This window comes from Bufo gargarizans, chromosome 4 (genome assembly GCF_014858855.1).
Source record: "Bufo gargarizans isolate SCDJY-AF-19 chromosome 4, ASM1485885v1, whole genome shotgun sequence".
NCBI lineage: Eukaryota > Metazoa > Chordata > Amphibia > Anura > Bufonidae > Bufo > Bufo gargarizans.
Genome location: NC_058083.1, coordinates 212,023,768 through 212,049,785, shown reverse-complemented (window position 1 = coordinate 212,049,785; position 26,018 = coordinate 212,023,768). Strand labels below are relative to the sequence as shown.

Sequence of the window (26,018 nt, the reverse complement as noted above, 5' to 3'; positions counted from 1 at the left end):
TCTGAATGGAGCATTACAGGGGGTGATCAGGGAGTCTATATGGGATAATCACCCCTCTGTAAGGCTCCATTCAGACATCCGTATGTGTTTTACGGATCCACGCATCCATGGATCGGATCCGCAAAACACATACAGACGTCTAAATGGAGCCTTACAGGGGGGTGATCAATGACAAGGGGGTGATCACACCATATACACTCCCTGATCACCCCCCTGTCATTGATCACCCCCCTGTAAGGCTCCATTCAGACATCCGTATGTGTTTTACGGATCCACGCACCCATGGATCGGATCCGCAAAACACATACGGACATCTGAATGGAGCATTACAGGGGGTGATCAGGGAGTCTACATGGGATGATCACCCCCCTGTAAGGCTCCATTCAGACATCTGTATGTGTTTTACGGATCCACGCATCCATGGATTAGATCCGCAAAACACATACGGATGTCTGAATGGAGCCTTACAGGGGGGTGATCAATGACAGGGGGGTGATCACACCATATACACTCTCTGATCACCCCCCTGTCATTGATCACCCCACTGTAAGACTCCATTCAGACGTCAGTATGTGTTTTACGGATCCACGCATCCATGGATCGGATCCGCAAAACACATACGGACGTCTGAATGGAGCCTTACAGGGGGGTGATCAATGACAGGGGGGTGATCACCCCATATACACTCCCTGATCACCCCCCTGTCATTGATCACCCCCCTGTAAGGCTCCATTTAGACATTTTTTTTGGCACAAGTTAGCGGAAATTGATTTTTTTTGTTTTTTTCTTACAAAGTCTCCCTTTCCGCTAACTTGTGTCAAAAAATAAAATCTCACATGAACTCACCATACCCCTCACGGAATCCAAATGCATAAAATGTTTTAGACATTTATATTCCAGACTTCTTCTCATGCTTTAGGGCCCCTAAAATTCCAGGGCAGTATAAATACCCCACATGTGACCCCATTTCGGAAAGAAGACACCCCAAGGTATTCGCTGAGGGGCATATTGAGTCCATGAAAGATTTAACTTTTTGTCCCAAGTTAGCAGAAAGGGAGACTTTGTGAGAAAAAACAAAAATAAATCATTTTTCGCTAACTTGTGCCCCCCCCAAAAAATCTTCTATGAACTCGCCATGCCCCTCATTGAATACCTTGGGGTATCTTCTTTCCAAAATGGGGTCACATGCGGGGTATTTATACTGCCCTGTCCTTTTAGAGGGGCCCTAAAGCGTGAGAAGTCTGGAATCCAAATGTCTAAAAATGCCCTCCTAAAAGGAACTTGGGCCCTTTTGCGCATGGCATGTAGGCTGCAAAAAAGTGTCACACATGTGGTATCGCCGTACTCAGGAGAAGTTGGGGAATGTGTTTTGGTGTGTCTTTTTACATATACCCATGCTGGGTGAGATAAATATCTTGGTCAAATGTAGAGTTGAGCGAACACCTGGATGTTCGGGTTCGAGAAGTTCGGCCGAACATCCCGGAAATGTTCGGGTTCGGGATCCGAACCCGATCCGAACTTCGTCCCGAACCCGAACCCCATTGAAGTCAATGGGGACCCGAACTTTTCGGCACTAAAACGGCTGTAAAACAGCCCAGGAAAGGGCTAGAGGGCTGCAAAAGGCAGCAACATGTAGGTAAATCCCCTGCAAACAAATGTGGATAGGGAAATTAATTAAAATAAAAATTAAATAAATAAAAATTAACCAAAATCAATTGGAGAGAGGTTCCATAGCAGAGAATCTGGCTTCCCATCACCCACCACTGGAACAGTCCATTCTCAGATATTTAGGCCCCGGCACCCAGGCAGAGGAGAGAGGTCCCGTAACAGAGGATCTGGCTTCATGTCACCAGAGAATCAGTCTGCATGTCATAGCAGAGAATCAGGCTTCACGTCAGCCACCACTGCAACAGTCCATTGTCATAAATTCAGGCCCAGCACCCAGGCAGAGGAGAGAGGTCCCGTAACAGACAATCTGGCTTCATGTCACCAGAGAATCAGTCTGCATGTCATAGCAGAGAATGAGGCTTCACGTCAGCCACCACTGCAACAATCCATTGGCATATATTTAGGCCTAGCACACAGGCAGAGGAGAGGTTCATTCAACTTTGGGTAGCCTTGCAATATAATGGTAAAATGAAAATAAAAATAGGATTGAATGAGGAAGTGCCCTGGAGTCCAATAATATATGGTTATGGGGAGGTAGTTAATGTCTAATCTGGACAAGGGACGGACAGGTCCTGTGGGATCCATGCCTGGTTCATTTTTATGAACGTCAGCTTGTCCACATTGGCTGTAGACAGGCGGCTGCGTTTGTCTGTAATGACGCCCCCTGCCGTGCTGAATACACGTTCAGACAAAACGCTGGCTGCCGGGCAGGCCAGCACCTCCAAGGCATAAAAGGCTAGCTCTGGCCACGTGGACAATTTAGAGACCCAGAAGTTGAATGGGGCCGAACCATCAGTCAGTACATGGAGGGGTGTGCACACGTACTGTTCCACCATGTTAGTGAAATGTTGCCTCCTGCTAACACGTTGCGTATCAGGTGGTGGTGCAGTTAGCTGTGGCGTGTTGACAAAAGTTTTCCACATCTCTGCCATGCTAACCCTGCCCTCAGAGGAGCTGGCCGTGACACAGCTGCCTTGGCGACCTCTTGCTCCTCCTCTGCCTTGGCCTTGGGCTTCCACTTGTTCCCCTGTGACATTTGGGAATGCTCTCAGTAGCGCGTCTACCAACGTGCGCTTGTACTCGCGCATCTTCCTATCACGCTCCAGTGCAGGAAGTAAGGTGGGCACATTGTCTTTGTAGCGTGGATCCAGCAGGGTGGCAACCCAGTAGTCCGCACAGGTTAAAATGTGGGCAACTCTGCTGTCGTTGCGCAGGCACTGCAGCATGTAGTCGCTCATGTGTGCCAGGCTGCCCAGGGGTAAGGACAAGCTGTCCTCTGTGGGAGGCGTATCGTCATCGTCCTGCCTTTCCCCCCAGCCACGCACCAGTGATGGACCCGAGCTGCGTTGGGTGCCACCCCGCTGTGACCATGCTTCATCCTCATCCTCCTCCACCTCCTCCTCATCCTCGTCCTCCTCGTCCTCCAGTAGTGGGCCCTGGCTGGCCACATTTGTACCTGGCCTCTGCTGTTGCCAAAAACCTCCCTCTGAGTCACTTCGAAGAGACTGGCCTGAAAGTGCTAAAAATGACCCCTCTTCCTCCTCCTCCTCCTCCTCCTCCTGGGCCACCTCCTCTTCCATCATCGCCCTAAGTGTTTTCTCAAGGAGACATAGAAGTGGTATTGTAACGCTGATAACGGTGTCATCGCCACTGGCCATGTTGGTGGAGTACTCGAAACAGCGCAACAGGGCACACAGGTCTCGCATGGAGGCCCAGTCATTGGTGGTGAAGTGGTGCTGTTCTGTAGTGCGACTGACCCGTGCGTGCTGCAGCTGAAACTCCACTATGGCCTGCTGCTGCTCGCACAGTCTGTCCAGCATGTGCAAAGTGGAGTTCCACCTGGTGGGCACGTCGCATATGAGGCGGTGAGCGGGAAGGCCGAAGTTACGCTGTAGCGCAGACAGGCGAGCAGCGGCAGGATGTGAACGCCGGAAGCGCGAACAGACGGCCCGCACTTTATGCAGCAGCTCTGACATGTCGGGGTAGTTGTGAATGAACTTCTGCACCACCAAATTCAGCACATGCGCCAAGCAAGGGATGTGCGTCAAATTGGCTAGTCCCAGAGCTGCAACGAGATTTCGCCCATTATCACACACCACCAGGCCGGGCTTGAGGCTCACCGGCAGCAACCACTCGTCGGTCTGTTGTTCAATACCCCGCCACAACTCCTGTGCGGTGTGGGGCCTGTCCCCCAAACATATGAGTTTCAGAATGGCCTGCTGACGTTTACCCCGGGCTGTGCTGAAGTTGGTGGTGAAGGTGTGTGGCTGACTGGATGAGCAGGTGGAAGAAGAGGAGGAGGAAGCCGAGAAGGAGGAGGTGGCAACAGGAGGCAAAGAATGTTGCCCTGCGATCCTTGGCGGCGGAAGGACGTGCGCCAAACAGCTCTCCGCCTGGGGCCCAGCTGCCACTACATTTACCCAGTGTGCAGTTAGGGAGATATAGCGTCCCTGGCCGTGCTTACTGGTCCACGTATCTGTGGTTAGGTGGACCTTGCTACAGATGGCGTTGCGCAGTGCACACTTGATTTTATCGGATACTTGGTTGTGCAGGGAAGGCACGGCTCTCTTGGAGAAGTAGTGCCGGCTGGGAACAACATACTGTGGGACAGCAAGCGACATGAGCTGTTTGAAGCTGTCTGTGTCCACCAGCCTAAATGACAGCATTTCATAGGCCAGTAGTTTAGAAATGCTGGCATTCAGGGCCAGGGATCGAGGGTGGCTAGGTGGGAATTTACGCTTTCTATCAAATGTTTGTGAGATGGAGAGCTGAACGCTGGCGTGTGACATGGTTGAGACGCTTGGTGACGGAGGTGGTGGTGGTGGTGTTGGTGGTACATCCCCTGTTTGCTGGGCGGCAGGTGCCAACGTTCCTCCAGAGGCGGAGGAAGAGGCCGAGGCGGCAGCAGCAGAATAGGCCGAGGCGGCAGCAGCAGAAGAGGTAGCAGGGGGAGCCTGAGTGACTTCCTTGGTTTTAAGGTGTTTACTCCACTGCAGTTCATGCTTTGCATGCAGGTGCCTGGTCATGCAGGTTGTGCTCAGGTTCAGAACGTTAATGCCTCGCTTCAGGCTCTGATGGCACAGCGTGCAAACCACTCGGGTCTTGTCGTCAGCACATTGTTTGAAGAAGTGCCATGCCAGGGAACTCCTTGAAGCTGCCTTTGGGGTGCTCGGTCCCAGATGGCGGCGGTCAGTAGCAGGCGGAGTCTCTTGGCGGCGGGTGTTCTGCTTTTGCCCACTGCTCCCTCTTTTGCTACGCTGTTGGCTCGGTCTCACCACTGCCTCTTCCTCCGAACTGTGAAAGTCAGTGGCACGACCTTCATTCCATGTGGGGTCTAGGACCTCATCGTCCCCTGCATCGTCTTCCACCCAGTCTTGATCCCTGACCTCCTGTTCAGTCTGCACACTGCAGAAAGACGCAGCAGTTGGCACCTGTGTTTCGTCATCATCAGAGACGTGCTGAGGTGGTATTCCCATGTCCTCATCATCAGGAAACATAAGTGGTTGTGCGTCAGTGCATTCTATGTCTTTCACCGCTGGGGAAGGGCTAGGTGGATGCCCTTGGGAAACCCTGCCAGCGGAGTCTTCAAACAGCATAAGAGACTGCTGCATAACTTGAGGCTGAGACAGTTTCCCTGGTATGCATGGGGGTGATGTGACAGACTGATGGGGTTGGTTTTCAGGCGCCATCTGTGCGCTTTCTGCAGAAGACTGGGTGGGAGATAATGTGAACGTGCTGGATCCACTGTCGGCCACCCAATTGACTAATGCCTGTACCTGCTCAGGCCTTACCATCCTTAGAACGGCATTGGGCCCCACCATATATCGCTGTAAATTCTGGCGGCTACTGGGACCTGAGGTAGTTGGTACACTAGGACGTGTGGATGTGGCAGAACGGCCACGTCCTCTCCCAGCACCAGAGGGTCCACTAACACCACCACGACCATGTCCACGTCCGCGTCCCTTACTAGATGTTTTTCTCATTGTTATGGTTCACCACAACAACAAATATATTATTTGGCCCAATGTATTGTATTCAAATTCAGCGGGATATAAATTTGAGGCCTAGTATTTAGGCGCTGGGTGACCGGTATGGATTTAGTGACAGAATTAGACTTGGAAATGCACAGAAGCGTGTGTGTGAAGTTATTCTGAATGACCCTATGTGCACCTTGAATATTATATACCCTTTTTGGGATAGATTTCAAATAGCTCTGATATAGCAGGAACCACTAAATTATGAAATTGCTAAATTGGGAATTGTATTTCAACCCAGAACAAAAAATGTGCTTTGACGGACACTAAATATCTTGCCCAGCAACAACAGTACAGCGGTAACGAGAGATTTAGCAGGATATAAATTTGAGGCCTAGTATTTAGGTGCTGGGTGACAGGTATGGGTTTAGTGACAGAATTAGACTTGGAAATACACAGTAGCGGGTGTGTGTGAAGTTATTCTGAATGACCCAATGTGCACCTTGAATATTATATACCCTTTTAGGGATAGATTTCAAATAGCTCTGATATAGCAGAAACCACTAAATTATGAAATTGCTAAATTGGGAATTGTATTTCAACCCAGAACAAAAAATGTGCTTTGACGGACACTAAATATCTTGCCCAGCAACAACAGTACAGCGGTAACGAGAGATTTAGCAGGATATAAATTTGAGGCCTAGTATTTAGGCGCTGGGTGACAGGTATGGGTTTAGTGACAGAATTAGACTTGGAAATACACAGTAGCGGGTGTGTGTGAAGTTATTCTGAATGACCCAATGTGCACCTTGAATATTATATACCCTTTTAGGGATAGATTTCAAATAGCTCTGATATAGCAGAAACCACTAAATTATGAAATTGCTAAATTGGGAATTGTATTTCAACCCAGAACAAAAAATGTGCTTTGACGGACACTAAATATGTTGCCCAGCAACAACAGTACAGCGGTAACGAGAGATTTAGCAGGATATAAATTTGAGGCCTAGTATTTAGGCGCTGGGTGACAGGTATGGGTTTAGTGACAGAATTAGACTTGAAAATACACAGTAGCGGGTGTGTGTGAAGTTATTCTGAATGACCCAATGTGCACCTTGAATATTATATACCCTTTTAGGGATAGATTTCAAATAGCTCTGATATAGCAGAAACCACTAAATTATGAAATTGCTAAATTGGGAATTGTACTTCAACCCAGAACAAAAAATGTGCTTTGACGGACACTAAATATCTTTCCAAGCAACAACAGTACAGCGGTAACGAGAGATTTAGCAGGATATAAATTTGAGGCCTAGTATTTAGGCGCTGGGTGACAGGTATGGGTTTAGTGACAGAATTAGACTTGGAAATACACAGTAGCGGGTGTGTGTGAAGTTATTCTGAATGACCCAATGTGCACCTTGAATATTATATACCCTTTTAGGGATAGATTTCAAATAGCTCTGATATAGCAGAAACCACTAAATTATGAAATTGCTAAATTGGGAATTGTATTTCAACCCAGAACAAAAAATGTGCTTTGACGGACACTAAATATGTTGCCCAGCAACAACAGTACAGCGGTAACGAGAGATTTAGCAGGATATAAATTTGAGGCCTAGTATTTAGGCGCTGGGTGACAGGTATGGGTTTAGTGACAGAATTAGACTTGAAAATACACAGTAGCGGGTGTGTGTGAAGTTATTCTGAATGACCCAATGTGCACCTTGAATATTATATACCCTTTTAGGGATAGATTTCAAATAGCTCTGATATAGCAGAAACCACTAAATTATGAAATTGCTAAATTGGGAATTGTACTTCAACCCAGAACAAAAAATGTGCTTTGACGGACACTAAATATCTTTCCAAGCAACAACAGTACAGCGGTAACGAGAGATTTAGCAGGATATAAATTTGAGGCCTAGTATTTAGGCGCTGGGTGACAGGTATGGGTTTAGTGACAGAATTAGACTTGGAAATACACAGTAGCGGGTGTGTGTGAAGTTATTCTGAATGACCCAATGTGCACCTTGAATATTATATACCCTTTTAGGGATAGATTTCAAATAGCTCTGATATAGCAGAAACCACTAAATTATGAAATTGCTAAATTGGGAATTGTACTTCAACCCAGAACAAAAAATGTGCTTTGACGGACACTAAATAACTTTCCCAGCTACAACAGGACAGCGGTAACGAGAGATTTAGCGGGATATAAATTTGAGGCCTAGTATTTAGGCGCTGGGTGACAGGTATGGGTTTAGTGACAGAATTAGACTTGGAAATACACAGTAGCGGGTGTGTGTGAAGTTATTCTGAATGACCCTATGTGCACCTTCAATATGATCTACCCTTTTAGGGATAGATTTCAAATAGCTCTGATATAGCAGAAACCACTAAATTATGAAATTGCTAAATTGGGAATTGTATTTCAACCCAGAAGAAAAAATGTGCTTTGACGGACACTAAATAACTTTCCCAGCTACAACAGGACAGCGGTAACGAGAGATTTAGCAGGATATAAATTTGAGGCCTAGTATTTAGGCGCTGGGTGACAGGTATGGGTTTAGTGACAGAATTAGACTTTAAAATACACAGTAGCGGGTGTGTGTGAAGTTATTCTGAATGACCCAATGTGCACCTTGAATATTATATACCCTTTTAGGGATAGATTTCAAATAGCTCTGATATAGCAGAAACCACTAAATTATGAAATTGCTAAATTGGGAATTGTACTTCAACCCAGAACAAAAAATGTGCTTTGACGGACACTAAATATCTTTCCAAGCAACAACAGTACAGCGGTAACGAGAGATTTAGCAGGATATAAATTTGAGGCCTAGTATTTAGGCGCTGGGTGACAGGTATGGGTTTAGTGACAGAATTAGACTTGGAAATACACAGTAGCGGGTGTGTGTGAAGTTATTCTGAATGACCCAATGTGCACCTTGAATATTATATACCCTTTTAGGGATAGATTTCAAATAGCTCTGATATAGCAGAAACCACTAAATTATGAAATTGCTAAATTGGGAATTGTACTTCAACCCAGAACAAAAAATGTGCTTTGACGGACACTAAATAACTTTCCCAGCTACAACAGGACAGCGGTAACGAGAGATTTAGCGGGATATAAATTTGAGGCCTAGTATTTAGGCGCTGGGTGACAGGTATGGGTTTAGTGACAGAATTAGACTTGAAAATACACAGTAGCGGGTGTGTGTGAAGTTATTCTGAATGACCCAATGTGCACCTTGAATATTATATACCCTTTTAGGGATAGATTTCAAATAGCTCTGATATAGCAGAAACCACTAAATTATGAAATTGCTAAATTGGGAATTGTACTTCAACCCAGAACAAAAAATGTGCTTTGACGGACACTAAATAACTTTCCCAGCTACAACAGGACAGCGGTAACGAGAGATTTAGCAGGATATAAATTTGAGGCCTAGTATTTAGGCGCTGGGTGACAGGTATGGGTTTAGTGACAGAATTAGACTTGAAAATACACAGTAGCGGGTGTGTGTGAAGTTATTCTGAATGACCCAATGTGCACCTTGAATATTATATACCCTTTTAGGGATAGATTTCAAATAGCTCTGATATAGCAGAAACCACTAAATTATGAAATTGCTAAATTGGGAATTGTACTTCAACCCAGAACAAAAAATGTGCTTTGACGGACACTAAATAACTTTCCCAGCTACAACAGGACAGCGGTAACGAGAGATTTAGCGGGATATAAATTTGAGGCCTAGTATTTAGGCGCTGGGTGACCGGTATGGATTTAGTGACAGAATTAGACTGGGATATGGCCAAAAAATAACCACACTATTGCTGGTTAAATGCACTTGGTGACGGGCGCAGCTTGCCCCTGATGTAGTATATGGCCAAAAATGAACAGACTATTGCTGGTTAAATGCACTTGGTGTCACAGCTTGACCAACCACACTACTGAGGGTTAAATGCACTTGGTGACGGGCGCAGCTTGCCCCTGATGTAGTATATGGCCAAAAAATAAACAGACTATTGCTGGTTAAATGCACTTGGTGTGACAGCTTCACCCTGATGTAGGCTTTAGCCAGAAAACAACCACACCATTGAGGGTTAAATGCACTTGGTGACAGGCGCAGCTTGCCCCTGATTTTGTATATGGCCAAAAAATGAACAGACTATTGCTGGTTAAATGCACTTGGTGTGACAGCTTCACCCTGATGTAGGCTTTAGCCAAAAAACAACCACACCATTGAGGGTTAAATGCACTTGGTGACAGGCGCAGCTTGCCCCTGATTTTGTATATGGCCAAAAAATGAACAGACTATTGCTGGTTAAATGCACTTGGTGTGACAGCTTCACCCTGATGTAGGCTTTAGCCAAAAAACAACCACACCATTGAGGGTTAAATGCACTTGGTGACAGGCGCAGCTTGCCCCTGATTTTGTATATGGCCAAAAAATGAACAGACTATTGCTGGTTAAATGCACTTGGTGTGACAGCTTCACCCTGATGTAGGCTTTAGCCAAAAAACAACCACACCATTGAGGGTTAAATGCACTTGGTGACAGGCGCAGCTTGCCCCTGATTTTGTATATGGCCAAAAAATGAACAGACTATTGCTGGTTAAATGCACTTGGTGTGACAGCTTCACCCTGATGTAGGCTTTAGCCAAAAAACAACCACACCATTGAGGGTTAAATGCACTTGGTCGCAGCTTGTGCTGGCGCACCACAAGACACAAAATGGCCGCCGATCACCCCAGAAAAATGTGACTGACAAACGGTCTGGGCAGCCTAAAAACAGTGAGCAATTGAGGATCAGCAGCTCAATGATCCACAGCTGCAGATCGATCAGTTAATCAAGTCCTTTGGAGGAGTTAATCTGCCTAATCTCGCCCTACTGTCGCAGCCGCAACCTCTCCCTACGCTAATCAGAGCAGAGTGACGGGCGGCGCTATGTGACTCCAGCTTAAATAGAGGCTGGGTCACATGGTGCTCTGGCCAATCACAGCCATGCCAATAGTAGGCATGGCTGTGATGGCCTCTTGGGGCAAGTAGTATGACGCTTGTTGATTGGCTGCTTTGCAGCCTTTCAAAAAGCGCCAAGAAAGCATCACAAAAGCGCCAAGAAAGCGACGAACACCGAACCCGAACCCGGACTTTTACGAAAATGTCCGGGTTCGGGTCCGTGTCACGGACACCCCAAAATTCGGTACGAACCCGAACTATACAGTTCGAGTTCGCTCATCCCTAGTCAAATGCCAACTTTGTATAAAAATTTTTTGAAAAGTTGTCTTTTGCCGAGATATTTCTCTCACCCAGCATGGGTATATGTAAAATGACACCCCAAAACACATTGCCCAACTTCTCCTGAATTCCTTTATTGTACTCACCATCACCACCTCCTCAGGCAGAGAGTTCCATAGTCTCACTGCTCTTAGCGTAAATAATGCTCTTCTATGTTTGTGTACAAACCTTATTTCTTCTAGACATTTTCAAGAGATGGGTATGGTGAGGAAAAGAACGTGGATGCCTTTTAGACATTTGATGGGAAATGGGGAATGTTAAAAAAAAAAAGTCTGTATTAATTTCAATCAATATATTCAATGTCATGCAATACTTAAAATATATTACTGGAACACATGCCAATAATTCCAATATGGTCATTTTGTTAACTATTTGGAATAGGAGCAATCTATTGGGGCAGGCATATCAAGTGGCTTTAGTTCGCTAGGAGATAGTTTGAATATCTTTTATTTACCTACATAGAATGAGAAGGAAAAAGGAAATAGGAAGCTTATAAGGGATGGGAGGGTATCAAAGAGCGCTGTATGCTTGTTCTGGTTTTAGTCATGTCCAAAGATGAAGAGTCTATTGATGAGCAGCACCACTACCTTGCCCATGTGACACTCCATATATTAGTAGGCCACGGCTGCACAGATTCAACACCCAGGCCAGGCCCATGCCCCAGATTACATCGGAATGGCGGAATCCAATCCGTATGGCCACATACTGGATCAAGGCATTTCTATGCTCTGCTAGACAAAGCCTGAGGACCTGAACCGTCCTGCCTCTTCCTCCTCTTTGTTAGGGTAAAGTTCAGGACTCCGATTTGCTGGCAAAGACAAGGCTGCACTTTAAACTGCAGAATCACAGCCAACTGATTAAACTTGAGGAAGTGATGGAGCCGGGACGCGGGCAGTGTTCCCTCTAAGCTGTGCAGGTGTGGTTTTTATTGTGCCGAGATTGCCGTTACCGGCTGAGGTGAGGTTGAAGGAACAGAGCACAGCAGGTGTCGGCATCCCAGCTGCTTAGGAGTCCATGCTCTGACTCGTTATATGGCTTGGGAGTCCCTGCCCTACAGTATGTCCATGTATGGAGTCAGTGCTATGGAGATGCAGGGGGTATCCCCAAGCATTGTCATTGTCACATTGCTACTATTTTTGAAGTGTTTCTGCTGGGATTTGAACAAACCATCTACATTAAAAGCAAGAGCCTTATCCGCTGTGCTACAGAGCCCAATGTTCAACTGCTGCAGCTATATTATGGCTAAAAAACTCAGTAATAGTTTCCCATGTATTTATATATATCAGTATCAAGTATCTATATACTATATGTCTAAAAATGCCCTCCTAAAAGGAACTTGGGCCCTTTTGCGCATGGCATGTAGGCTGCAAAAAAGTGTCACACATGTGGTATCGCCGTACTCAGGAGAAGTTGGGGAATGTGTTTTGGTGTGTCTTTTTACATATACCCATGCTGGGTGAGATAAATATCTTGGTCAAATGCTAACTTTGTATAATTTTTTTTTGAAAAGTTGTCTTTTGCCGAGATATTTCTCTCACCCAGCATGGGTATATGTAAAATGACACCCCAAAACACATTGCCCAACTTCTCCTGAGTAGGGGCCCAAATTCTAAAGAGCACCTTTAGGATTTCACAGGGCTTTTTTTACACATTTTGATTTCAAACTACTTCTCATGCATTAGGGCCCCTAAAAAGCCAGGGCAGTATAACTACCCCACAAGTGACCCCATTTTGGAAAGAAGACACCTCAATGTATTTCATGATGGGCATAGTAAGTTCATGGAAGTTTTTATTTTTTGTCACAAGCAGGGGCGTAGCTAGAAATGACTGGGCCCCATAGCAAAAAAAATTATGGGCCCCCCCTCCCGGATCTCCCACCCCCACATACCTATTGGACCTCCCACCCCTTCCAGAGCTCCCACCCAAACACCCCTCCAGGACCTCCCACCCCAACATCCCCCCCAAGTGTCATCCACAGATCCCCCCCTTAAGTGTCGTCCACAGATTCCCCCCCTTAAGTGTCGTCCACAGATTCCCCCCCTTCAGTGTCGTCCACAGTACCCCCCTTTAGTGTTCTCCACAGATCCCCCCTTTAGTGTCGTCCACAGAGCCCCCCTTTAGTGTCGTCCACAGATCCCCCCTTTAGTGTCGTCCACAGATCCCCCCTTTAGTGTCGTCCACAGATCCCCCTTTAGTGTCGTCCACAGATCCCCCTTTAGTGTCGTCCACAGATCCCCCCTTTAGTGTCGTCCACAGATCCCCCCTTTAGTGTTGTCCACAGATCCCCCCTTTAGTGTCGTCCACAGATCCCCCCTTTAGTGTCGTCCACAGATTCCCCCCCCTTTAGTGTCGTCCACAGATCCCCCCTTTAGTGTCGTCCACAGATCCCCCCTTTAGTGTCGTCCACAGATCCCCCCTTTAGTGTCGTCCACAGATCCCCCCTTTAGTGTCGTCCACAGATCCCCTCTTCAGTGTCCTCCACAGATCCCCCTTCAGTGTCCTCCACAGATCCCCCTTCAGTGTCCTCCACAGATCCCCCTTCAGTGTCCTCCACAGATCCCCCTTCAGTGTCCTCCACAGATCCCCCCTTCAGTGTCCTCCACAGATCCCCCCCTTCAGTGTCCTCCACAGATCCCCCTTCAGTGTCCTCCACAGATTCCCCCTTCAGTGTCCTCCACAGATCCCCCCTTCAGTGTCCTCCACAGATCCCCCCTTCAGTGTCCTCCACAGATCCCCCCTTCAGTGTCCTCCACAGATCCCCCCTTCAGTGTCCTCCACAGATCCCTCCTTCAGTGTCCTCCACAGATCCCCCCCCTTTCAGTGTCCTCCACAGATCCCCCCCCAGTGTCCTCCACAGATCCCCCCTTCACTGGCCTACCTCATCTTCTGCTCGTGCAGCAGTGCGCCTCGGGCCAGCCTACTCCAGTCCTGACCTGACTACTCCTCTGCTTCCTTGGCTTCCCCCCAGCCAGGCCCGAGCCGCGGCCCGCCCAAGCCACGCCTACTACAGCCGCGGCCCGCCCAAGCCCCGCCCACCTGGCTGCCCGGCTGTGTAAAAAAAAAAAAAAAAATGAATGAATGCCGTCCGGGACGGGCCCCCAGTGGCGTAGGGCCCCATAGCCACTGCTATGGTTGCTATGGCTATCCCTACGCCACTGGTCACAAGTCAAGTGGAATATGAGACTTTGTAAGGAAAAAAATAAAATAAAAAAAAATCATCATTTTCTGCTAATTCACTATGAACTCACTATGCCCATCAGCGAATACCTTAGGGTGTCTACTTTCCGAAATGGGGTCATTTGTGGGGTTTTTCTACTGTCTGGGCATTGTAGAACCTCAGGAAACATGACAGGTTCTCAGAAAGTCAGAGCTGCTTGAAAAAGCGGAAATTCACATTTTTGTACTATAGTTTGTAAATGCTTTAACTTTTACCCAAACCATTTTCTTTTTTTTACCCAAACATTTTTTTTTTATAAAGGACATGTAGAACAATAAATTTAGAGAAAAATTTATATATAGATGTATTTTTTTTTAAAAAAAATGTACAACTGAAATTGAAAAATGTCATTTTTTTGCTAAAATTTTGTTAAATTTTGATTAATAACAAAAAAAGTAAAAATGTCAGCAGCAATGAAATACCACCAAATGAAAGCTCTATTAGTGAGAAGAAAAGGAGGTAAAATTAATTTCGGTGGTAAGCTGCATGACCGAGCAATAAATGGTAAAAGTAGTGTAGTGCAGAATTGTAAAAAGTGGTCTGGTCATTAAGGGGGTTTAAGCTAGGGGGGCTGAGGTGGTTAATGTAAGTCTTGCATGCTAAACGCCTGCAACTTTCCTGTGACTTGCTGTGTTTTTACTGCCAAATCGCAGCCCTAAAATTGTTGTGCGAAAGCAAGTTGCAGACAAGTCTCACATATTCTTTTGTCCCACAACTTTTCTGTGACCTACTTACACAAGACACATGTAGCCATTTAGCCCCATCCTAAGCTGGACAATGGAGGCAATGCTGTAGTGACGAGCATTGTCCACTGCAATGTTGACAGTACATTCTAACTCCAGCTCCAACTTCTGATGGAGCTACAGAGAACAACTGATTGTTTAGCTGCACTGTGTCAGACCCCACTGCTCAGGTAGCAATGGCCAATCCTCTGAAAAAAGGCCCTTTAATATGTGCACATGTGCTTTTTATCTGAACCGGCTTTTAAAGAAAATGTTCACTAAAGGCAATAAAGATTAAATTTAGGGCTGTACAAAGTCATGGATACACCTGTGATTTTTTTTGTTGCAAATTTCAATCAGTATCATGATTTGTAGGTGACTGTGATCTTTCCCTATGAATAAGAAAATTGCAAGGAATATATCAATTTTGAAGTCTCCTGCAAGTTGCAATAACATAATTTTTACTGTAAATCACTGACTCCATTCAGACGTCCGTTTGTGTTTTACGGATCCACGCATCCATGGATTGGATCCGCAAAACACATACGGACGTCTGAATGGAGCCTTACAGGGGGGTGATCAATGACAGGGGGGTGACTGACTCTGTAGAATTCTAACTTAAGAAATCTGCAAACACATTTCTAATTTGGGTTATTCAACCAAAAACAGTACTAAAATGATTCACATGCAGTGCATTTTAAATACTTCTGCCTGCAATATTTTAACACCTAAAGTGTTTTAATAACCCCATAAAGACCCATGATGTAATGGTAAGGTGCAGGTAGGGTGTCTCAGAAGACCTGTGCTATACTATTATGTTAATGTGCTCACACAATTAGCAGCAGAACCACTGGCATAACGTGCTCTGGACCCTAGGGCAAACTTTGGATCGCCCCTCCCCCCTCTGTGACCACAACCATTACACCCCTGGTCCCTGATCCCTCAGTTATGCCCCAGGAATGTTCCCCACTGCCCCGAGTAATGTTCTCCACTGCCCCTGGTTACAGTATGTCCCCCATTGACCCAGCAGGTAGTTCCCCCCACTGCCCCAGTAATGTTCTCCTACTGCCCCCAATAGTGTCCCTGGTAATGTCCCCCACTTCCTCCGGTAATGTCCCCCACCGCTACTAGTAATATCTCCTACTGATCCAGCAAGTAGTGCCCCTCACTACCCTTAGTAATGTCCCCTACTGCCCCGAGTAGTGTCCCCCAGTCCGCCACTACTCCCAGTACTGCTGTAGGCGTTGAGCACTCTGACGGGGCCCTGTTACATATGAGTGCAGGCATGCCATCGTTATCTGTCAGAAATAACAACAAAAAAGCCTTTTATTAGAAATTATTTTTTTACAATAGTTTCCTAATTTTTTGCTACATGGAATAAAAATATTTTATTATTTATATTGAACAGTGCACAGGATTTTGTTTTGCATTTCACCTCCAAAAAGATTAATAAAAGCTAATCAATAAATTCTATTTACACTAAAGTAGTACTAAAAGCTACAAACCATTCCATAAAAACAAGCCCTCATAAGATACATCTTTATATAACACATGCATAAATGTAAAAATTATATATAATTTATGGGTCTTGAAATGTAGCAAGACCAAAAAAATTTTTTTTTCCAAGAAACCTGTTTTTACTATTAAAAAGTACAAAAACTTTAAATAAGCTATAAATATGTTTTATTGGGAAATTATTACTAACATGTAAAGTTAATATGACATCTTAATGCAAAAAATTTAAACAAAAGAAAAACAATCCTAGAATCACATTTTCATCCTGCAGAAAAATAACAAAATCTAGTTAATACATTAGACGTACCCCAAAATTATGTAATTGAAAAATATCCTGAAAAACAAGTCCTCATTTAGTTACATTGACAGAAAAATTAAGATGTTAAAGCCAAAAATGGACTGGCCTTCAAGAAAGGCATTTTCCAGACCCCTGACATTGCTGACCTATCCTCAGAATAGGTTATCAATATCTGATTGGCTGTGATACCCCACACCCTTACCGACCAGCTGTTAGCTGCAGCCTCTGGTGCTGGAACAGGAAGCACAGCTCAGTGTAAAATATAGTGGCTGTGCCGGGTTATTGCAGCTCAGCTCCCATTGAAGTTAAAGTGGTCATCCAGGAATTGATAATAATGACCTATCCTCAAGACAGGTCATCATAATCCCATCAATGGGGTTCTGAGCCCCCACACCTCCATGATCTGCTGTTTCATAGAGCAACTTCGCTCACTGGAGCTCTGGTGAGTGCAGCTGGCTCCTGGCAGCTTTCCAAGCACAGCGCTATACATTGTATATTGGCTGTCTTTGGTATTGCAGCTCAGACCCATTGACTTGAATTGGGCTGAGCTGCAACAAGGACAGTGATGTCACATGGCCTAGGAAGAGGCCTGGGCACTTGTGGAGTGCCGGTCTCTTCTAACAGTTGATCGGCGAGGGTCTTGGGTGTGGGACCCCACTGTTCTGACATTGATGACATATCTAGAGGATGGGTCATCAATATAAATTCTCGGTTATCCCCTTTAATGGGAGCTGAGCTGCAGTAACAGACACGGCAAATAGATTTTGAATTGAGCTGCTCATTTGGCTCTGTTCAGAGTGCTAGTGCCAGTAGTGAAGGCTGCAGAGAACAACTGATTAGTCAGGGTGTGACACAGGCATAACTACCATAGTGGCAGACCATGCAACTGCTATGGGGCCCAGGGCACGAGGGGGCCCAGTTGGGGTGTTCGCCTCTTCTACTAGGGGTGATGTCACGAGGGTGTCAAGAGCCACGTCTGACTCTGGGGTCGCAGCGGATGGCTGCGCGCTCTATATCTAAAGCTAGTGCTGTTTCTTAATGGTAGCTTTTGGGTTTGCCTTACAATCCTTTTTGGCTCACTCAGAGATCCGTAACTTCTTCTCCTCAGCTGTTTCTTGTCCAGCAATCCCAACCTCCTTATATTCCCCTCTCCCACTTCTCTGGTTGCCAGATATAGAGCTTCCTGCCTGGACTTTTATACTGACCCACTGGAGCTGAGTTTCTGTGATTCCTGGTTGTTGTTCCAGAGTGTTACCCTCCGGATCCCCGTTGGTTGTTTGTTGTCTTCTGTTGTCGCCCACCTGGTATTATATGTTTTGTCAGTATTGTCTGTCCTCTCCCTGGTGTTTTCCTTTAGTGTTAGTGGTGCTGACTAGTGTTCCCACTACCCTATTCACTACGTAGGGCTCATTTCAGGGAAAGCCAGGGTTTAGGCACGTGATCTGCGTACGGGTGAGGAACCCGTCTAGGGACGTCAGGGTAGTCAAGTGACAGCCTCAAGGTGAGTTAAGGGTCACCACCTTTCCCTCTCCCTTGGACAGGGCCTTCCCATTTCCCTCCCTTTGCGTCACGTATGTGATCGGCACGCCGGTCATGATAGGTGAAAACTTGGTCAGGACTCTACCTACTAAAGGAACTACTTTTAGCAAATGAGGCCGTGGAAAAATGTTCCAAAGGTCATTAAAAGGGATTTAGGCAGAAACCCTTCTGTCCTGTGTTTGATGCTTGCTATAGGGCCCTTACTTATCTATGTACGCCACCGATGTGATGTGAGATTCCCTCACTGATTGGATATTAATAACGTATCCTGAGAAAGCTTAGCAAACACTTTCATTTTGTAACTGTACAGTATAATATGACCCTTGAAACTTCAGGGCCAGGCATGATGATGTTTTCACCACCTAGAATTAGCAGCTGGGGTGTGGCAATAAAGGCTGCAAGTTGAGCCTCTGGTTGCAATGGCACCACCCACTTTGCACCAGCTCATTTACATATTGTAAAAGATTGTTTTTCTTCACAATAAACCTACATTAAGAAATAGGACTAAAAGTACTACATTCAGCTGACATACGCACACCTCGCATGCTCATAAATCTGATGACATATGCCCTTTAAGGACACTGATAAAACAGTTAACATTTACTTTCTCTACAGAAACGAACAATTTTTGGAAATTACCAATACATGATGCAGGACTTTATCATTTCTATCACAGTCATGCTAACAAGTGAGTATGATAATATTGTGATTGACAGACATTTCTATGCATCTACGCTTATTCACACTTGCATATTACAGATCACTATCAGTATTGTTTTTTAGTCCATAGAAGACATTGTGCAGCAGGACTTTTGGGGCTGACACGTTAAAGGATAACTGTCATAGTTTCATAAAAAAATCAATTTCAGCACATTTTACTGCTGCAGCAGCATTATGCATAAAGCAGTCTTTAGTTTCTTCACTTACCCGTGTTTTCCTTGAGTTTTCCCCTTAGTTACGGCTGTTTTGAATCCTACATTATGAGGATCTTCTCAAGATAGCTCCTCTGCCAGTTCTCTGAGGCCAAAACTGCATGCCCTCAGGTCACATACAAACTTGCTGTAGCCAGCAGCTTCCTGCCAGCCAATCAGATTGGATTACTGAGAGACATGCCTCCTCACTCTAAAGCCCAATGCAGGCATGCAGTGTAAAGGACCGTCCCTCTGTCTTCCTAGCTGGAGACAGATGAGCCATAGCAACGGTCTTTTAAGGGAGCAGTGGCAATGAACAGGAGACATTACTGAAAGCTGTTATTACAAGATAATTAGATCTTTTAGCAATCATTGATAGACTAACTCAGGTATACATGCCTAGCTCTAATAAACTGGCAAATAAAAAAATAAAAAAATAAAAAATACAGTTATCCTTTGTTTCCAAGCACAGGATCCACACAAAAGCTTGAGAGTTGAGAATATAAACCTTCACTGCCCTGGACCACCAGAAACTACTATTAAGCTTCACTATTTAACCATTGTATAACAGTATTAATACTGAATGACTATTTTATTTCAGCATTAAAAGACCCAAATGCAGTGTTATATTGGTACTATATAGTAGTATTATGTAGATGCTGTATAGAGGTATTATTTAAAATACCTCTGAAAATAAAATGGAGTCAGAACAAGTTGAAACTAAAGAAGATTCACTCACCTCCATGATCTACCACTGCTCTGATACTGCCCTAGATACGGCAGTGCGGCTCTGCACTTACTGTTTTGACCTGACACCCTGGAAACACTAGGAAATGCCTACTCTACAGCAATTTATTGGCATAGATTACAAAAAATGTATCAAGCTGGCTATTGTTGCCCCTCTCGGCTGTGACTCTAAACCCCACCTATCCCTTGGTTGGACTTGATGGACTTATGCCTTTTTTCAACCGCATTAACTATGTAACCATGGCATACAGCCAAACTTTTGGGGTCACTTATCAAACTGGTGTAAATTAATACTGGCTTAGTTGCCCATAGCAACCAATCAGAGTCCACCTGTCAAAAATAAAAGGTGATATCTGATTGGTTGCTATGTTCAACTAAGCAGTTCTACTTTACACCAGTTTGATAAATTACCCCATTGGTGACTTTCTGAAACCAGTGTTCTGTTGTACAGGCAGGGCTGTTGTTGTGGGGGTCAAACTGGGCAATTGCCCAGAGCCCCTATCGCAAAAGGGTGGCCCCTACTCTGCCCCACACCACTGTCATTCAGCTACTTGGCCAATCTGACAGTTGTGGAAAAGAGTTAGGCCACAAAAGCTGACAGGTCAGGCCACAAGAGCTGAAAGGTCAGGCAGCAGAATGAAGGAGCAGAGAAAAGAATGCAGAGGCTCAAGTCCCATGGTAGGGCTACATGGTAGGGTTGCCAATCGTCCAACCGTAAAAATAGGCGACTATTTTCCTTTTGCGTGAAGAATAAATAAATAAATGTGTCCATGATTTTTTTTTTTTGAGGCTTGCGGTATTTGACTAGATTATTTTGGTGGTAATTATCATAGTTTTATAGCACCCAGTAAATGTTGATGATGAGTTCAGTATATTGACCTATAGCTATGTCCTACTTATCTTTATTAAGGCAATGCGAGGGGACAAGCAACCATGTAGAACTTGCAAGCAGGGCCTGCAGGCCCAGCAAAGCAGACAGTGATTTGCTGGCCGACACAACCTCTCCCCACAAGGGGGTAGGTAAGACTGACCCACACTAACTAACTCCTCCCGCTCTAAAGGGGGCTGGTAGGGAACTGGGAGGTTCCTCTCCAGGGAAACTAACATTGCCTCTATCTGCTGGTAGACCAGGTAATTACATTAACATAACCAGTTTCAATAAATATGCACATTGTGAAGGACATGATACAAATGCAATTGATGACATGAATTAGCACATAGGAGAAGGTAGCAAGGTGCCAAAAGGAGTGGTAATGGCTCTCCAGGACATTACACTCATGCAGTTGGGACCATGTTGCTGAAAATGCTTAATGGAAGAATGTTGGAGGGAGAATGCAGGGAGAATGCGGGGACACTTATGCTTCGCCAGTTTATTTTTTATTTTTTCCTACATTTACTTATTCCTATGTCAACCATAAACTAAGATACCATCCAGTCTTTACCTCTTAGGGGGGGGGGGGGGGGGGGGAGGTCTTAATGATGACCATCCTCATCTTTTGCTGGGTTTACGTCTTCCAAATCATCCTTCAAAGTGTAGATGTCCTAGAAAAGTCAGCAAGATGCAGATAGAAGAAGAGCTTGATGTTCCTGATGACATATTCTCATCAATATTAGATGATTTGGAAAAGGAGGAAAAGCAGATGGCAGAAGAAGGGCTCCCAGCTGTTAGGGTTAGAGAAATGGGTATGCCAGAGCTGAATAATATTTGTAATATTTCAATATTTCTTATATTTTAATATATGGTGTTCACTGTCAAATAACCTGCAGAAGTTGCAGACAAGAACAGCAATAATTTACATATTGTGCTCTGACTATACAATGCAGTCTTCATTAATAAATGCTTCACTCCGTGTGGCCATATCCTGAGGCAGAGTGGCCTGGGTATACCTAATTTATAGCGATTTGTGACAAATTATTTCAGAACGAATCATACAGTATTTCTTGCTAAACTTCGGCAAAGTTGCCTAAGCAAGGGCTACACGGCGACACTTGTTGCGCAACACCAGCTGTGTTGGATATCTTGCGACTGACGCTGTGATACCATTTATTTCTATGGGATCACCGCTGCTCAGCGATCCTGGCCATGACAGGTGTCTCGCAACCAATGTCTTTGTGTAGCCCTTACCTAATCAAATTTTTTAAAACTTTGCTCATCTCTAAATGCGGGGAAGATGGGCCAGGGCTTGGAGGGGTAAGACATGCATTTACTGAGGTGGAACAAGAGACATTATATGGCTCATAATAATAAATATATACTAGTGTAACTGCCCTATAAGAACATATATATATATATATATATATATATATACACTGACCAAAAATATAAACACAACACTTTTGGTTTTGCTTCCATTTTGCATCATCTGAACTCAAAGATCTGAAACATTTTCTACATACACAAAAGACCCATGACTCTCAAATATTGTTCACAAATCTGTCTAAAACTCACTGTGTTAGTGAGTACTTCTCTTTTGCCAAGATAATCTATCCTACCTCACAGGTGTGGCATATCAAGGTGCTGATTAGACAGGATGAATATTGCACAGGTGTGCTTTAGACTGCCCACAATAAAATACCACTCGGAAATGTGCAGTTTGATCACACAGCACAATGCCACAGATGTCACAACGTTTAATAACCGTTTCTAATGGTACCTTTGATGTTTGCTTCTGAAGTTCCCCCAAGGCAAAAACAGACTTGTATTCATATGTAAATTAGGGCTCGCAAGTGCCCAGGGAGGGGTTCACCTCGTTGGAGCCAAGGCTGTTCTGCCTCTTTTCGTCATATCCCCGCCCCAGCCTCTTCCTCTGCAGCCGGATCCTGCGCCTGCGCTATCCATTGCTTGGCCGGGGCATGCGCACTGCGATGCCCATTGTGGGCACGGCATTGCAGTAGCTACTACGCATGCGCTGGCCAACGGCGAGAAACAGCGGCGAGGAGGCGGACCAGAGACACCCACAATGGGCATCGCAGTGCGCATGCCCCGGCCAAGCAATGGATAGCGCAGGCGCGGGATTCGGCTGCAGAGAAGGAGGACGCAAAGGAAGAGCGGGGCGGGCAGAGGAAGAGGCTGGGGCGGGGATATGACGAAAAGAGGCAGAACAGCCTGGGCACCAATGAGGTGAACCCCTCCCTGGGCACTTGGAAGCCCTAATTTACATATGAATAAAAGTCAGTTTTTGCCTTGGGGGAACTTCAGAATCAAACATCAAAGGTACCTTTAGAATCATAGACTGCTATGCTACAGCGTTATGTAAGCGGTCTATAAGATCACAATCTGGTGACAGACTCCCTTTAAGGGATCGCGCAATTGGCATGCTGACTGCAGGAATGTCTACCAGAGCTGCTGCCCATGCAACGAATGTTAATTTCTCTACCATAAGCTGTCTCCAAAGGCATTTCAGAGAATTTGGCAGTACATCCAACCAGCCTCACAACCGCAGACCATGTGTAACCACACCAGCCCAGGACCTCCACATCCAGCATGTTCACCTCCATGATCATCTGAGACCAGCCACTCGGACAGCTGCAGCCACAATCTGTTTGCATAACCAAATAATTTCTTCACAAACTTTCAGAAACCGTTGTGGATCGAGTGGCCCATGGTGGCAGTGGGGTTATGGTATGAGCAAGTGTATATTATGGACAACGAACACAGGTGCATTTTATTGATGGCATTTTGAATGCACAGAGATACCGTGACGAGATCCTGAGGCCCATTGTTGTGCCATTCATCCATGACCATCACCTCATGTTGCAGTATGATAATGCATGGCCCCGTATTGCAAGGATCTGTACACAATTCCTGGAAGCTGAAAACATCCCAATTCTTGCATGGCCAGCATACTCACCGGACATGTCACCCATTGAGCATGTTTGGGATGCTCTGGATCGGTGTATACGACAGTGTGTTCCAGTTCCTGCCAATATTCTGCAACTTCCTACAGCTATTGAAGAGGAGTGGACCAACATTCCACAGGCCACAATCAACAACCTGATTAACTCTATGCGACGGAGATGTGTTGCACTGCGTGAGGCAAATGGTGGCCACACCAGATACTGACTGGTTTTCTGACCAGAGTGGCCATTTATTGTGGGCAGTCTAAGGCTACTTTCACATTAGCGTTCGGGGCTCCGCTTGCGAGTTCCGTTTGAAGGCTCTCACAAGCGGCCCCGAACGCTTCCGTCCAGCCCTAATGCATTCTGAGTGGATGCGGATCCGCTCAGAATGCATCAGTCTGGCAGCGTTTGGCCTCCGCTCCGCAGGCGGACACCCGAACGCTGCTTGCAGTGTTCAGGTGTCCAGATGGCCGTGCGGAGGCAAACAAATCCGTCCAGACTTACAATGTAAGTCAATGGGGACGGATCCATTTGAAGTTGACACAATATGGCTCAATTTTCAAACAGATCCGTCCCCTATTGACTTTAAATGTAAAGTCTGGACGGATCCGTCTGCAGCTACTTTGACACTTAGAAATTTTTCTAAAATATAATGCAGACGGATCCGTTCTGAACGGATCCCATCGTCTGCATTATATGAGCGGATCCGTCTGTGCAGACCCCAGACGGATCCGCTCTGAACGCAAGTGTGAAAGTAGCCTAAGGCACACCTGTGCAATATTCATGCTGTCTAATCAGCACCTTGTTATGCCACACCTGTGAGGTTAGATGGATTTTCTCTGCAAAGGAGAAGTGCTCACTAACACAGATGTAGACAGATTTGTGAACAATATTTGAGAGTCATGGGTCTTTTGTGTATGTAGAAAATGTTTTAGATCTTTGAGTTCAGCTCATGCAAAATGGGAGCAAAACCGAAAGTGTTATGTTTATATTTTTGGTCAGTGTATGTGTATATTTTATATATATATATATATATATATATATGTGTGAAACACAGAAAAATGAGAATATTACAAAAGCTCATTTATTTCAGTAAGGCCTCATGCACACGGCCGTGTTAGTTACTAGTGTATTACTGTACAGCAGCGGCTGCATGAAGCGCATGGCGTCATAGCAACCAATGACGCCTTGCGCTCATGCTGTCAGGAGGAATCCCAGCCGGGTTTCCACAGTCCGCTCTCGGCCGCGGAACACGGACGTGTGCATGAGGCCTAATGCAACTTAAAAGGAGTTTCATTAATGCAACTTAAAATTAGAATATTGTGAAAAGGTTCAATATTCTAGGCTCAAAGTCCCACACTCTAGTCAGCAAATTATCCATACCCCCTGAGCAAAGGGTACCTGAGATTGTGACTTTGGGGTTTTCATAAGCTGTAAGCCAAAATCATCCAAATTATAACAAATAAAGGCTTAAAATATCTCACTTTGCATGTAATGAGTCCATCTCATATATTAGTTTCACCTTTTACACTACTGAAATAAATTCTTTTTCTAGTTTTGCCTGGTGTGTATATATATATATATATATATATATATATATATATATATGAGATAAGTGAAATGGATGTTTCCAGTGACTATATGTATATATAGTCAATGGATATATTAGACTGTTTATTCTTTCATGTGCAAAAAAAATGCAATGTTTCAGTCATATCACAGGACCTTTCTCAAACTTCTCAGGCTTAAGAAAGGTCCTGTGATAGGACTGAAAACATTGCTATGTTTTTGTAGACGGAAGAATAAGCGTGCTGCATCATTTTTCATTTAGAATATTCAAGGGCTGTGGTTTTAGACTCAAGTTGCTAGCACTCTGCTCACTATCTGATCTGCTTTACTTTGGATGTGGTCAGGGGCGGACTGGGAAGTTAAAGGGCTTCTGTCACTCCACTAAACTCATTATTTTTTTCGGTCTCCCTACAATCCTTATGCTGCGATTTCTCAATATATATAGCTATTACACTGTTTGGTTCAGTAGTTCTATAAAAAAACTGACTTTTATATTATGCAAATTACCTCTCTAGCAGCAGGTAGGGCGGCTACCTGCTGCTAGCAGCCGCATCCTCCATTCATAATGACGCCCCCTCCTCATGTTGATTGACAGGGCCAGTGGACGCGCTCGTTCTCTGACTGGCCCTGTCTGCATTTTAAATCTCGCGCCGGTCTTCAGTTGGCGCAGGCGCACTCAGAGGAGGACGCTCCCGCAGTCGCTCCATGC

General features: G+C 45.2%; 1 protein-coding gene across 2 annotated transcripts in view; it reads left to right on the top strand.

Moving 5' to 3' along the window:
• The window catches only part of LOC122935810 (probable cation-transporting ATPase 13A5), a 285,360-nt gene that overhangs the window by 174,890 nt on the left and 84,452 nt on the right, over positions 1-26,018 (top strand). For both annotated transcript variants that reach the window (XM_044291709.1, XM_044291708.1), the window contains exon 25: positions 18,858-18,930. In XM_044291709.1, the coding sequence (XP_044147644.1) occupies positions 18,858-18,930 (73 nt within the window). The remainder of the gene's footprint in view (positions 1-18,857; positions 18,931-26,018) is intronic.